The sequence below is a fragment of the Plectropomus leopardus genome, chromosome 2 (genome assembly GCF_026936395.1).
Source record: "Plectropomus leopardus strain MGB_pleo_1.0 chromosome 2, ASM2693639v1, whole genome shotgun sequence".
NCBI classification, from domain to species: Eukaryota; Metazoa; Chordata; class Actinopteri; order Perciformes; family Serranidae; genus Plectropomus; species Plectropomus leopardus.
The window spans coordinates 42,898,935-42,910,899 of NC_142177.1; the positions used below are offsets into that span (position 1 = coordinate 42,898,935).

At 47.3% G+C, this 11,965-nt stretch overlaps 2 protein-coding genes and 1 long non-coding RNA gene across 3 annotated transcripts; 2 read left to right on the forward strand and 1 right to left on the reverse strand.

Moving 5' to 3' along the window:
- Nucleotides 1–404: 404 nt before the first annotated feature.
- Nucleotides 405–6,920, reverse strand: LOC121938268 (E3 ubiquitin-protein ligase RNF182). The gene is made up of 8 exons (XM_088071259.1): nucleotides 4,819–6,920; nucleotides 4,098–4,145; nucleotides 3,877–4,000; nucleotides 2,283–2,436; nucleotides 2,036–2,103; nucleotides 1,724–1,853; nucleotides 1,136–1,368; nucleotides 405–1,018 (listed from the first exon to the last, which is right to left on the reverse strand). Exons 3-8 carry the CDS (start codon nucleotides 3,922–3,924, stop codon nucleotides 836–838), a joined length of 816 nt encoding a protein of 271 aa, XP_087927385.1. The 5' UTR covers nucleotides 3,925–4,000; nucleotides 4,098–4,145; nucleotides 4,819–6,920; the 3' UTR covers nucleotides 405–835.
- LOC148190309 (uncharacterized) lies at nucleotides 2,500–3,890 on the forward strand. Its single transcript, XR_015775221.1, has 3 exons — nucleotides 2,500–3,207; nucleotides 3,338–3,437; nucleotides 3,860–3,890. It is a non-coding gene; the product is annotated as an uncharacterized LOC148190309 (long non-coding RNA).
- Nucleotides 6,921–7,194: 274 nt separating the features above from the next.
- Nucleotides 7,195–9,844, forward strand: snrpb (small nuclear ribonucleoprotein polypeptides B and B1). The gene is made up of 7 exons (XM_088071276.1): nucleotides 7,195–7,336; nucleotides 8,101–8,252; nucleotides 8,357–8,468; nucleotides 8,557–8,709; nucleotides 8,785–8,914; nucleotides 9,369–9,494; nucleotides 9,708–9,844. Exons 1-7 carry the CDS (start codon nucleotides 7,334–7,336, stop codon nucleotides 9,746–9,748), a joined length of 717 nt encoding a protein of 238 aa, XP_087927402.1. The 5' UTR covers nucleotides 7,195–7,333; the 3' UTR covers nucleotides 9,749–9,844.
- Nucleotides 9,845–11,965: the final 2,121 nt, after the last annotated feature.

The window sequence follows — 11,965 nt, forward strand, 5'->3', positions numbered from 1 at the left end:
TCATCATCACCATCATCTTCATCACCACCTACATCATCATCATCACCATCATCATCATCAGCATCATCATCACCATCATCATCATCATCAGCAGCATCATCATCACCATCATCATCATCATCATCGTCATCATCATCACCATCATCAGCATCATCATCACCATCATTATCATCGTCACCATCATTATCATCATCATCATCATCATCATCACCATCATCAGCATCATCATCACCATCATTATCATCGTCATCATCACCATCATTATCATCATCATCACCATCATCTTCATCACCACCTACATCATCATCATCACCATCACAACACCATCTTCATCACTATCATCATCATCTCCATCACCATCATCATCTTCATCAAAATCATCATCATCACGTCCAATCAATGGCTCTCTATAAAGACAGAATCAGAGGATTTATTTACAGACAGGTTTTAAACATGTTTTGTTTCTGACGTGTCTGTAGTTCAGTGGTTCAGCCCCCAGACACACATCCGCTCTGATTGGCTGCCAGGTGTCCTGTGACATCAGCTGACAGGTGAATGTAAAATCCGCAGTACGTCCAGCAGGAGGCGACAAACACAAACCTTCACAGTGAAACATCATCAGTGATGATTTCATCAGCAGGTCCTCTGATTAGCTGTGGCCTCATGAGGGGTGGGGTTAATGCTGGTATCCGGAGAGGGGCGGGGACAAAGTGGAAACGTGAGTCAGAGTGTGACAGGTCAGTCTACAGGTGAGTGATTCTGTTCTGACTGTGGAGCATCACAAGATGATCGTTGTCATGGCAGCGAGCGTAGTAGTCCCAGCAGCGTGTCGTGGTCACGGCAGCGTGTGCGTGCGAGCGGCAAGCGCCTCCATGAGCTCATGGCAGAGACACTGACAGAAGCCGTAGAGGACGAGCAGCAGCAGCGTGGAGGGAACCAGACTCACCAGGACCACGCCGAGCCACAGCTGACCGATCATCAGCAGGTAGATCCCCAGAGGCAGCGAGCTGAAGTACACCTGCAACACACACACAACCACACCCGATGGGACTGGTGCGACTGGTTTCTGACAGATGTGACTGGTTTCTGACTGGTGCTGGTGTGACTGGTTTCTGACTGGTGTTAGCATACTGACCAGACAGAGTGCTCCCAGCAGGCAGCGGGGGAAGCTTCGTGACGTCCAGGCGCGACACTTGTGGGCGGGCAGGTTGCAGGGCAGTGAGTCCAGGCTGGGGGGGCGGTACAGACCCACCACATTGAGCATGCTCAGTGAGTCCGAGGACGGAGACTCCTCCGGGAGCTCCATGATGGTGATGACCAGGCAGTCTGAGGAGCGGTGGGACGACTCCACGCCAACACCGCTGCTACCTGACAGCAGAGAGGGAGGAGCTTAATGTTCCAGTCAGGAAATGACACTTTAAAAAAAAGGGAATTTTTTTCTTTAAAATATGTTGGGAACATTTTTAAGAAATTCTTGCAGGTTATTTATTAAGTCATTCAATCATTCATTCATTTTTTTAAATTCAAGTGCATTTTTAAAAAAACATGCCTTTCAAAGTGACAACATTTCTCAGCCCAAAAACACAAAAACAGAAATCATGGTTGGATTTTCACATTTCCGGCAGCACATCGTGCGTTATTCAACAGCTTAGCCAAACAAAATCCCAGGACTTTCCAGGTTTTTCATGACTGTCCAAACCCTGATTATTTTTTGTTATATTACCGGTCAGACTATTGGGACTCAGCACCACTTCCCCCCCTGCTCCTCCTGCTCCTCCTGCTTCTCCTCGCCGTGCTCGGTCCTGACACGACAGAACAGCCAGGATGTGTCGGTCATCCTCCATCAGCCACACCTGAGGAGGACAGAGATGGGAGGACAGAGACAGGGGGACAGAGACGGGAGGACAGAGATGTTGGGACAGAGATGGGAGTACGGAGAGAGGAGGACAGAGACGGGAGGACAGAGAGAGGACGACAGCGTGAGCTCAGGGTGTCCAGTCAGAGCAGTGTCTCCTCCTGGTAAGTGGTGTCTCACCTCCTCGTCTGGGACGTGTGTCTCATGGCGACAGAAGGGACAGCTGATGACGGACGGCGAGGACTCACCTGAAAACCAATCAGAACAGTCACATGACAAAAAAGGTGATGTCAGAGTCACATGACCAGCATCACACGGACATGATGTCATCCAGCTCTGTGTCGTCGCGCTGAGGGCAGTCTGCTGGCTGATGGGAAACAGGTGGATATGCTGTGACAGCAGCAGTTTACCTGACAGGTGAACTCACCCATATCAACCATTTTCTTTAGACACTTGGCGCAGACTCGATGCAGACAGCCCAGCAGTTTGGGTTTCCTGCTGCGAGTGTCGTAGCGGTTGTAGCAGATCTTACACTCGAGTTCCTCCAGAGTGTAAACCAGAGACTGAGCCCAGGTCTGCACCTGAACGCACCACAACAACAAGGGGTTAAAAAACAGACACTGAGCCCAGGTCTGCACCTGAACGCACCACAACAACACAGTTTTCCATCAAACTTCTCCAACGGCTACTTTTGACTGTCATGTCACTTTAGATTTTGGTTATTGGACTCTGATCTTTAAAGCGGATGAAGGATTTTCATTGGACGTCTGGATCTGAAGTTCTCAGAGGAACACGCTGATGGAACGCAGAGGACGGATGGATTTGAGACTCATTGTAGTTAAACATTGTGTAACAGTGATACTTGTTACCCACAGAGGAAGGGAATAAACTTTTGTCACTTGTTTAAATTCCCAAATCACACCCTGGAAAGTGAAGGGTTAGCTAACATAAATAAGGACCAAGCTACCCTGCAGGAACAGTGAAGGGGAGCTACGATGATTTTCAACCGGCTCTGTCATCTGCAGATGAGCGCGGTTTGACCTCCAGACGGGTGTGAACACTGCTTATCTTCACACACTGAGACGACACAGAGCCGGTTCATCTTCACACGCTGAGACGACACAGAGCCGGTTCATCTTCACACGCTGAGACGACACAGAGCCGGTTCATCTTCACACGCTGAGACGACACAGAGCCGGTTCATCTTCACACGCTGAGACGACACAGAGCCGGTTCATCTTCACACGCTGAGACGACACAGAGCCGGTTCATCTTCACACGCTGAGACAACACAGAGCCGGTTGAATGTCGGTTCAGTTTGTCTGGTTCCCACCACTGTTCCTTTAAAGCAGGTCCGTGTGTTTACTGTAATAACCTCACGCTTTTCAGGGAGAAATTTAGGACCAGAGAAAAAACGTTGATTCTTTTCAAACCTCTCCTGTTAACAAGTCTCATTGTTACTTGACATGCTTCAACGTTCAGCTGAAAATCCAAGCTGAGAAGTCGCTGGGCCCCTGTCGGAGCTGGACGCTGCTGTGTTTTGATTGATTGATCTGAGTTGAGGGGTGGGACTTGGCGAAAGGTAAATCATGACTCTTTGTTTTCTGAATTTTATTTTCTGAGATTTAAAACTCTGTGATGTCATCGCGAGGTAAAGTGTTCGAGGCGAGTGGGAGCTGATGGACGGAGCTGATGGGCGGAGGTAGGTGGGCGGAGCTGGTGGGCGGAGCTGATGGGCGGGGCTGATGGGCGGAGCTGATGGGTGGGGGTGATGGGCGGAGCTGATGGGTGGAGCTGATGGGGGGGGGTGATGGGCGGGGCTGATGGGCGGAGCTGATGGGTGGGGGTGATGGGCGGAGCTGATGGGTGGGGGTGATGGGCGGGGCTGATGGGCGGAGCTGATGGGTGGTAACCCAGAGGACAGAAACTTTGATGCAGCAGTGAAGCAGCTCCTCTGGAATGAACAGGCACCATCTTTAGTCTGGTATCTCCTTATTTTAATAGATCTATAGAGACCTAACCTTGGCCTCCATCTCCCGGCCAGGCTCCGCCTCCTTCAGCTGGCTCATCCTATTGGCTGTCGCCTTCAATGGACGCAGGGCCAGAGGTGGGTGGGGCTTAACTCAGCCTGAGGCTGTCAGCTGACTGGAAGACAAACAGTTAAAAACCGTCAAACTCCCGGGGATGTCACCAAAACCATCGGCAACCGAAAACTGAAGCCTCATCTGATTGGCTGGTTTACCTGACGGCAGATCAGCTGTTCAGTGTGACAGTCTGAGAGGATGCCCATCTGCAGAGAGACAGACAGAGACAGACAGAGACAGACGGTCCATCAGCAGGTACTGTCTCCATAGATTTAGAAAACTGGTTTACTGATGATGTAAAGATACTGAGCATCCTCAGAAACACACACACACACACACACAAACACACACACACACACTCTGCGATGTATTTATAGACTGCAGCTGTTATGTAATGGGGGAGGGGACACTGGGGATGCTGTGGGATGTTGCTATGGCAACAGCGCTACCTGTGGCTGAACCTCCATTGAGCCAATCAGATGAGTCAGATCACATGAGCGATCAGCTGATGATTTTAGTTCCTCAAACCAACTGCAGACCAAACCTCAGATTTAGACTGATTCAGAGACTGTGACATCATCACTACGGCTGTGACATCATCACTACGGCTGTGACATCATTGCTGTGACATCATCAATACGGCTGTGACATCAACACTACGGCTGTGACATCATCACTACGGCTGTGACATCATTGCTGTAACATCATCAATACGGCTGTGACATCATCACTACAGCTGTGACATCATCACTACGGCTGTGACATCATCACTAGAGCTGTGACATCATTGCTGTGACATCACTAGAGCTGTGACATCATTGCTGTGACATCATCACTATGGCTGTGACATCATTGCTGTGACTGTGCGTTGCTGCTCACCTGCTGGACGAGTTGATGGTTGCTGTAGATGTAGCTGCAGTTTGCGTTGCTGCTGCGTGGCACTGAAGCAACACAGTGACATCAACAGTTTGGTTGCTGGTTGCTGGAGTTCCCCTCAGGCTGAAGCAACATGCTGCTCAAAAAATAGCAACATTCTATTAACAAATTGCTGCACCCTCTGTTGCCATAAAAACAGTTGCTGTAGGTTCAGTTGCTGTAGTTTCCTCAGGCTGAAGCAACATGGTGGTTTTTAAACAACAACAGTTCATTTACAAGTTGCTGCAGGTTCTGTTGCTACAGATACAGTTGCTGTAGTCCTTGAAGCTTTAGGGTTGCAACAACATGCAGATACTAAACATTAACATGCTGTTTGTTATAGGTTCCGTTGCTGTGGTTGCTGCAGGTTGCTATAGATGTAGTTGCTGTGGTCGCTGCAGGTCTGGAGTCTCTTTCAGATGAAAGCAACGCTGCAGCAACAGTCTGGTTGCTGTAGTTGCTGCAGGCTGCTACAGATGTAGTTGCTGTAGATGTCGTTGCAGTGGCTGCTGTTGTCTCTCAGGCTGAAGCAACACTGCGGTGGTTGCCGTTGCTGGTTGTGTCTGATGTGACGTCATCAGCCTCATTAACAGTCGGTGAGGGTCGCGCGCTTCCGCAGCTGCAGCAGGATGCTAACGGGAGCTAACGGGCCGTCTGTCGGTGAGTCTCCGGTCGGTCAGTCGCTGGTCGCCGGTTGCTGGTTGGTGGTTGTCGGTAGTTGACCGGAGCTGCTGTCGGTGACTCACCGTCTCTCTGCTGCTCACTGCGGCGCGCGGCCGGCAGCGGGAGCACGGGTTACCATGGCAACCGGCCTGCAGCGGGATGACGGGAAATCTCCAACTGATGATAGACAGCAGAGAGGATCGATAACAACGATCAATGACCTGATCAATGACCTGGGAGAGGAGCGCGCTCAGGACAGAAACACGGATCGATCATCAGAAACTCATTAAATATAAATATAAACACAAACGAATTGATTCTGTCATTGATCAGCTGATCTGATCTGTTTCTACTGTTAGTTATTTCTGAGGGAGCGGAGAGGAGGAGGCGTGTTAAATCTGTTTCTGTTTTATTTATTTTATTTAGGGACTGTTAGTTATTTCTGAGGGGCGGAGAGGAGGAGGCGTGTTAAATCTGTTTCTGTTTTATTTATTTTATTTAGGGACTGTTAGTTATTTCTGAGGGGCAGAGAGGAGGAGGCGTGTTAAATCTGTTTCTGTTTTATTTATTTTATTTAGGGACTGTTAGTTATTTCTGAGGGGGCGGAGAGGAGGAGGCGTGTTAAATGTGGCTGATTTTAAAGAAACTTGCGGCAGGTTTAGAAAAGTTTTGGTGATTGTTTCTTTTTTATTCTCTAATTATTAATTTTTTTTGGCCGATTTTTGTTTTCTTTAAAAAAAAATAAAAAAATTTTTGTTTGTGCTGCTTTCTTTTTAATTTAAAAATGTTTTGCTTTTTTGCTTTTATTTCTTTTGACATTTCTTGACATATTTTCTTTGATAAATTTGCTGTTTTTTTTCTTAAAGTTTTGACTTTTTTAATTAAAAAATGTTGGCCTTTTTATTAATGTAAAACATTTTGCCCATTTTATTTCTTTAAACATTTGTTGACATTTCTATCTTCTTTTAAATGTCTATGATTTATTTATTTATTTATTTTAGCGATTTGTTTTAAAAGTTTTGTAAAACCACCCCAAAGCTAAAATAAAACCTCAGTCCCTCCACAGGGTTTAAGAAAGGATTTGACATCCCCCCTTGGTGGCCCCCTCTTTTCTCATAAATAACAAACAGTCCCCAAGTTATTTTTAAATATTCAGTTAAAATCCTGTTCTGAATTCATTATTTTTTTAAATGATATATAGCTATTTAAAAAAGTTACTATATAGTAATTAAAAAAGAACCAATGGGGAATATTGTTGGTTATTTCAGAGAATTTATGCTCTTTAACATTTGGTCCTGGAAAAGTCCTGGAAAAATCCTGGAAAAACAGCGTATAAGCCCTAATAAACACTACAGCATTTATTCAGTGAATACGTTTTTTTGATCGTTGTTTTTTCTGATATGGAACTTTGTGCTTTAAATGTTTGTGAATAAAGTTGTAAAAAGAGACATTTTATTTGATTAATAATAAGACAGAAGTATAAGTATAAACTGCTGTATATAACAACAACAATAAAAATAATGATAATAATAATGATAATAATAATAATAATAATAATAATAATAATAATGATAATAATAATAATAATAATAATAATAATAATAATAATAATAATAATAAATGATACTTTGACGTTAATCTTTGAAGCGGAACTTTGGTCCGGTAGGAACTCTGGTGCTGCTGTTGTTTGGGCAGGAGGAGTCGTGCTGCGTCACTTCCTGTGTGTAGCAGTAATAAAGGCCTGGCGGGAGACCGGCTCCGGTGCTTTGGTTTGTTCGGTGAATCCGGTTGAATCGGAGCCATCAGAACCGCGAACATGGTGAGTGTTTACCGGACACGCTGTCCGCGCGCCGTCCGCCGTTCACACCGCGGTATTTGTCCGGTTCACCGGACGGATCCGGAGCGGCGGGAAACTGAAGAAACGTCGGCGGAGCGTCGGTGCGGAGCGGCGGTTCCGCGCGTGCTCAGGCCGTTCAACCGATCAGTAATCAGATCAGTAATCAATCATCTGTTTATCTCCACCGTTCACCGCCTCGGTCCGTCCTCGAGAAGTCGGTAATTTACCGGAACCGACCGCTAACTGTTAGCCGTTAGCTCCCGATGCGATGAAGAGGTTCCGGCCGGTGTGAAGCGGCAGTTTACCGGAGCCGGTCCGGTGACCGGCTCAGCTACCGGGGCGGTCACCGGTTCAGTCACCGGGCCGGTCACCGGTTCAGTTAGGGGGGTAGTGTTAATGTTAATTGAGAGTCAGCTGATCGCTAATGATCGATTGAACTCATTAATAATCTGATTGATTCTGAGGCATGTGATGACATCAGTGACGTGTGTGCGTGGTGATGACATCACAGTGACGTGTGTGCGTGGTGATGACATCACAGTGACGTGTGTGCGTGGCGATGACATCAGTGACGTGTGTGCGTGGTGATGACATCACAGTGACGTGTGTGCATTGTGATGACATCACAGTGACGTGTGTGCATTGTGATGACATCACAGTGACGTGTGTGCATTGTGGTGACATCACAGTGACGTGTGTGCGTGGCGATGACGTCACAGTGACGGCGGTCTGTGATTGGTCCTCAGACGGTGGGGAAGAGCAGTAAGATGCTGCAGCACATCGACTTCAGGATGAGGTGCATCCTGCAGGACGGACGCATCTTCATCGGCACCTTCAAGGCCTTCGACAAACACATGAACCTCATCCTGTGCGACTGCGACGAGTTCAGGAAGATCAAGTAGGTCGAAGGTCACCTGAGGGTCGACAGCAGGTCGAAGGTTGGCGGGAGTCTCACCCTGCCGTTTGTGTTTTCGCTGTTAATAAAGTTTTGTTGTTGTTTAGGCCGAAGAACTCGAAGCAGCCGGAGCGCGAGGAGAAGAGGGTTCTGGGTCTGGTTCTGCTGAGGGGGGAGAACCTGGTCTCCATGACGGTGGAGGGCCCACCCCCTAAAGATGTGAGTGATGCTGTCCGGACAATACCTGTCGGGATTTACTCTGAACTATAACGCGCTGACCCCCCTGTCTCTCTGACCCCTCCCTCAGACTGGGATCGCCCGGGTCCCATTGGCGGGCGTGGCTGGCGGTCCAGGTGTTGGCCGTGCGGCAGGTCGCGGCGTCCCTGCGGGAGCGCCAATGCCTCAAGCTCCGGCCGGACTGGCGGGGCCGGTCAGAGGAGTGGGCGGTCCTTCGCAGCAGGTAACCATGGTGACAGCAGCTGCTGGGTGTCAGGTGTGTGTGTTCAGGTGATGATGGCTTCCTGTGTGTCTGTAGGTGATGACGCCGCAGGGCCGAGGGACGGTCGCCGCCGCCGCCGCAGGAGCCAGCATTGCCGGTGCGCCCACGCAGTATCCACCGGGACGGGGAGCCCCCCCCCCCATGGGCAGAGGAGCCCCGCCTCCAGGTCAGTGGACACGCTTTTGATTGGCTCATTAGCTGATCTCTGAAACCGAAGAGTTGAAGAGTTGAAATCAGACGTTTGAGTCTGGAGAAACAAACCTAGAGAGCGAATCAGTCAGTAAATAAAATGAACGTTTTTTTATTTTAGTAAAATCTGATGAAAACTGCCTCGTTATTTTCTAATAGGAGTTTTTCAGGGAATCAGTTACTTTTGTTAATCGAAATCAGGTTTTAGAAAAAAAAACTGTGAAGAATCTCCAGGAAGTGACATAATTAAAAATGAAAAAACCTCAACGCAAACGCTGGAGGAGCGTCTGTACTGCAGAGTGCAAAGGGTTAACGTTCTGTCCTCTGATAGGCTGGTTGGTTAATGTTCTGTTCTCTGATTGGCTGGTTGGTTAACGTTCTGTTCTCTGATTGGCTGGTTGGTTAACGTTCTGTCCCCTGATTGGCTGCAGGTATGATGGGCCCTCCCCCAGGCATGCGGCCCCCGATGGGCCCTCCAATGGGGATGCCGCCGGGTCGAGGAGCTCCAATGGGGATGCCCCCCCCGGGCATGAGGCCGCCACCCCCTGGAATGAGAGGTAAGCTGTTGCCATGGAGAAGGCTTCCGTCAGCTGTCTGAGGAGCCAATAGAGACAGAGCACCACTGGGGGTGGGGCTTAAAGCTGCTCTGTCTCTATTGGCCCCAGTCTCTGAAATGTGGCGGCAGATCAGGCGACCTGTCAGACGATGTACAGGCTCCGACCCATCAGGTGTCCTCTGTGTGATCATGTGACCTCTCTGCTCTGTTCTAGGACCGCCCCCTCCCGGAATGAGACCGCCCCCCCGTCCCTGAGGAAGCCCCGCCCCCTCAGATTCGGATGTTGTACAGAGTTTTTTTCTATTTTCTGTTTTGTGTTTTTTAATAAAGTTTCAAGTCTCTTTGATCTCATCTCGGCTGTCTGCTTGGTTTTTATGTCCACTCTGTGATCAATACTGCTGATCACATAACTGAACCCTAACCCTGATCAAATAATCAACTGAAGATTTTACAAATAATTCATTTTTTCACCTAAAAACATAGTGGCATCATGACAGAATTCTGTCATTTAAAGGTTTAAGATTCTGAAAATGAATATTTGATATTTATGTTCAGGTCTGATGTTGGTTTAAAAAAAGTACTCAAAGTAGAAAATCATGTGAATGTTTGAAAATGTTGATTCTTGATTCTGAAAAGCTCATTTTGTGTGCAGAGATATGAGAGAGTGTGATATTAAAGCAGGCTCTAAAAGGGTTAATGTCTGCACTTTGACCTTTGTTTATGATGATGTAATGTTGACTCTGACCAATCAGCTGACAGACGCATTGTTTACTGATCAGTGGTGTCTGTTGTTGGTGGTGTCGTCTGTGTTGTTGGTGTTGGTGTTGTTAGTGTCTGTGTTGCTGGTGTTGTTAGTGTTGTTGGTGTTGTCTGTGTCGTTGTCTGTGTTGTTGGTGTTGGTGTTGTTGTCTGTGTTGTTGGTGTTGTCTGTGTTGTTGTTGTTTGTGTTGGTGTTATTGTCTGTGTTGTTTGTGTTGTTGGTGTTATTGTCTGTGTTGTCTGTGTTGTTGGTGTTGTTGTTGTCTGTGTTGTTGGTGTTATTGTCTGTGTTGTTGGTGTTGTTGTCTGTGTTGTTGTTGTCTGTGTTGTTGGTGTTGTTGTCTGTGTTGTTGTTGATGTCTGTGTTGTTGTTGTCTGTGTTGTTGGTGTTGTCTGTGTTGTTGGTGGTGTTGTCTGTTGTTGTTGGTGTTGTTGTCTGTGTTGGTGTTGTTGTCTGTGTTGTTGATGTCTGTGTTGTTGTCTGTGTTGTTGGTGTTGTCTGTGTTGTTGTTGGTGGTGGTGTTGTTGTTGTCTGTGTTGTTGGTGTTGTTGTTGTCTGTGTTGTTGGTGGTGTTGTTGCCTGTGTTGTTGGTGTTGTTGTCTGTGTTGTTGTTGGTGGTGGTGTTGTCTGTGTTGTTGTTGTTGGTGTTGTCTGTGTTGTTGTTGTTGTCGTTGGTGTTGTTGTTGTCTGTGTTGTCTGTGTTGTTGGTGGTGGTGTTGTTGTCTGTGTTGTTGTTGTTGGTGTTGTTGTCTGTGTTGGTGGTGGTGGTGTTGTTGTCTGTGTTGTTGTTGTTGTCTGTGTTGTTGGTGTTGTTGTTGTCTGTGTTGTTGTTGTCGTTGGTGTTGTCTGTGTTGTCTGTGTTGTTGTTGGTGTTGTTGGTGGTGGTGTTGTTGTCTGTGTTGTTGTTGTTGGTGTTGTCTGTGTTGGTGGTGGTGGTGTTGTTGTCTGTGTTGTTATTGTTGTCTGTGTTGTTGGTGTTGTTGTTGTCTGTGTTGTTGTCTGTGTTGTTGTTGTCGTTGGTGTTGTTGGTGTCTGTGTTGGTGTTGTTGGTGGTGGTGTTGTTGTCTGTGTTGTTGTTGTTGTTGGTGTTGTTGTCTGTGTTGGTGGTGGTGGTGGTGGTGTTGTTGTCTGTGTTGTTGTTGGTGTTGTTGTTGTCTGTGTTGTTGTTGGTGGTGTTGTTGTCTGTGTTGTTGTTATTGGTGTTGTTGTTGTCTGTGTTGTTGTTGGTGTTGTTGTCTGTGTTGTTGTTGTTGGTGTTGTCTGTGTTGTTGTTGGTGTTGTTGTTGTTGTTGTCTGTGTTGTTGGTGGTGTTGTTGCTGGTGTTGTTGGTGTTGTTGTCTGTGTTGTTGGTGTTGTTGTCTGTGTTGTTGGTGTTGGTGGTGTTGTTGTTGTCTGTGTTGTTGTTGTTGTCTGTGTTGTTGGTGTTGTTGTTGTCTGTGTTGTTGTTGGTGTTGTTGGTGTTGTTGTCTGTGTTGTTGTTGTTGTTGTTGGTGTTGTTGTTGTCTGTGTTGTTGGTGGTGTTGTTGCCTGTGTTGTTGGTGTTGTTGTTGGTGGTGTTGTTGTCGGTGTTGTCTGTGTTGTTGGTGTTGTCTGTGTTGTTGTTGGTGGTGGTGTTGTTGTCTGTGTTGTTGTTGTCTGTGTTGTTGGTGTTGTTGTTGTCTGTGTTGTTGTTGGTGGTGGTGTTGTTGTCTGTGTTGTCGGTGTTGTTGTTG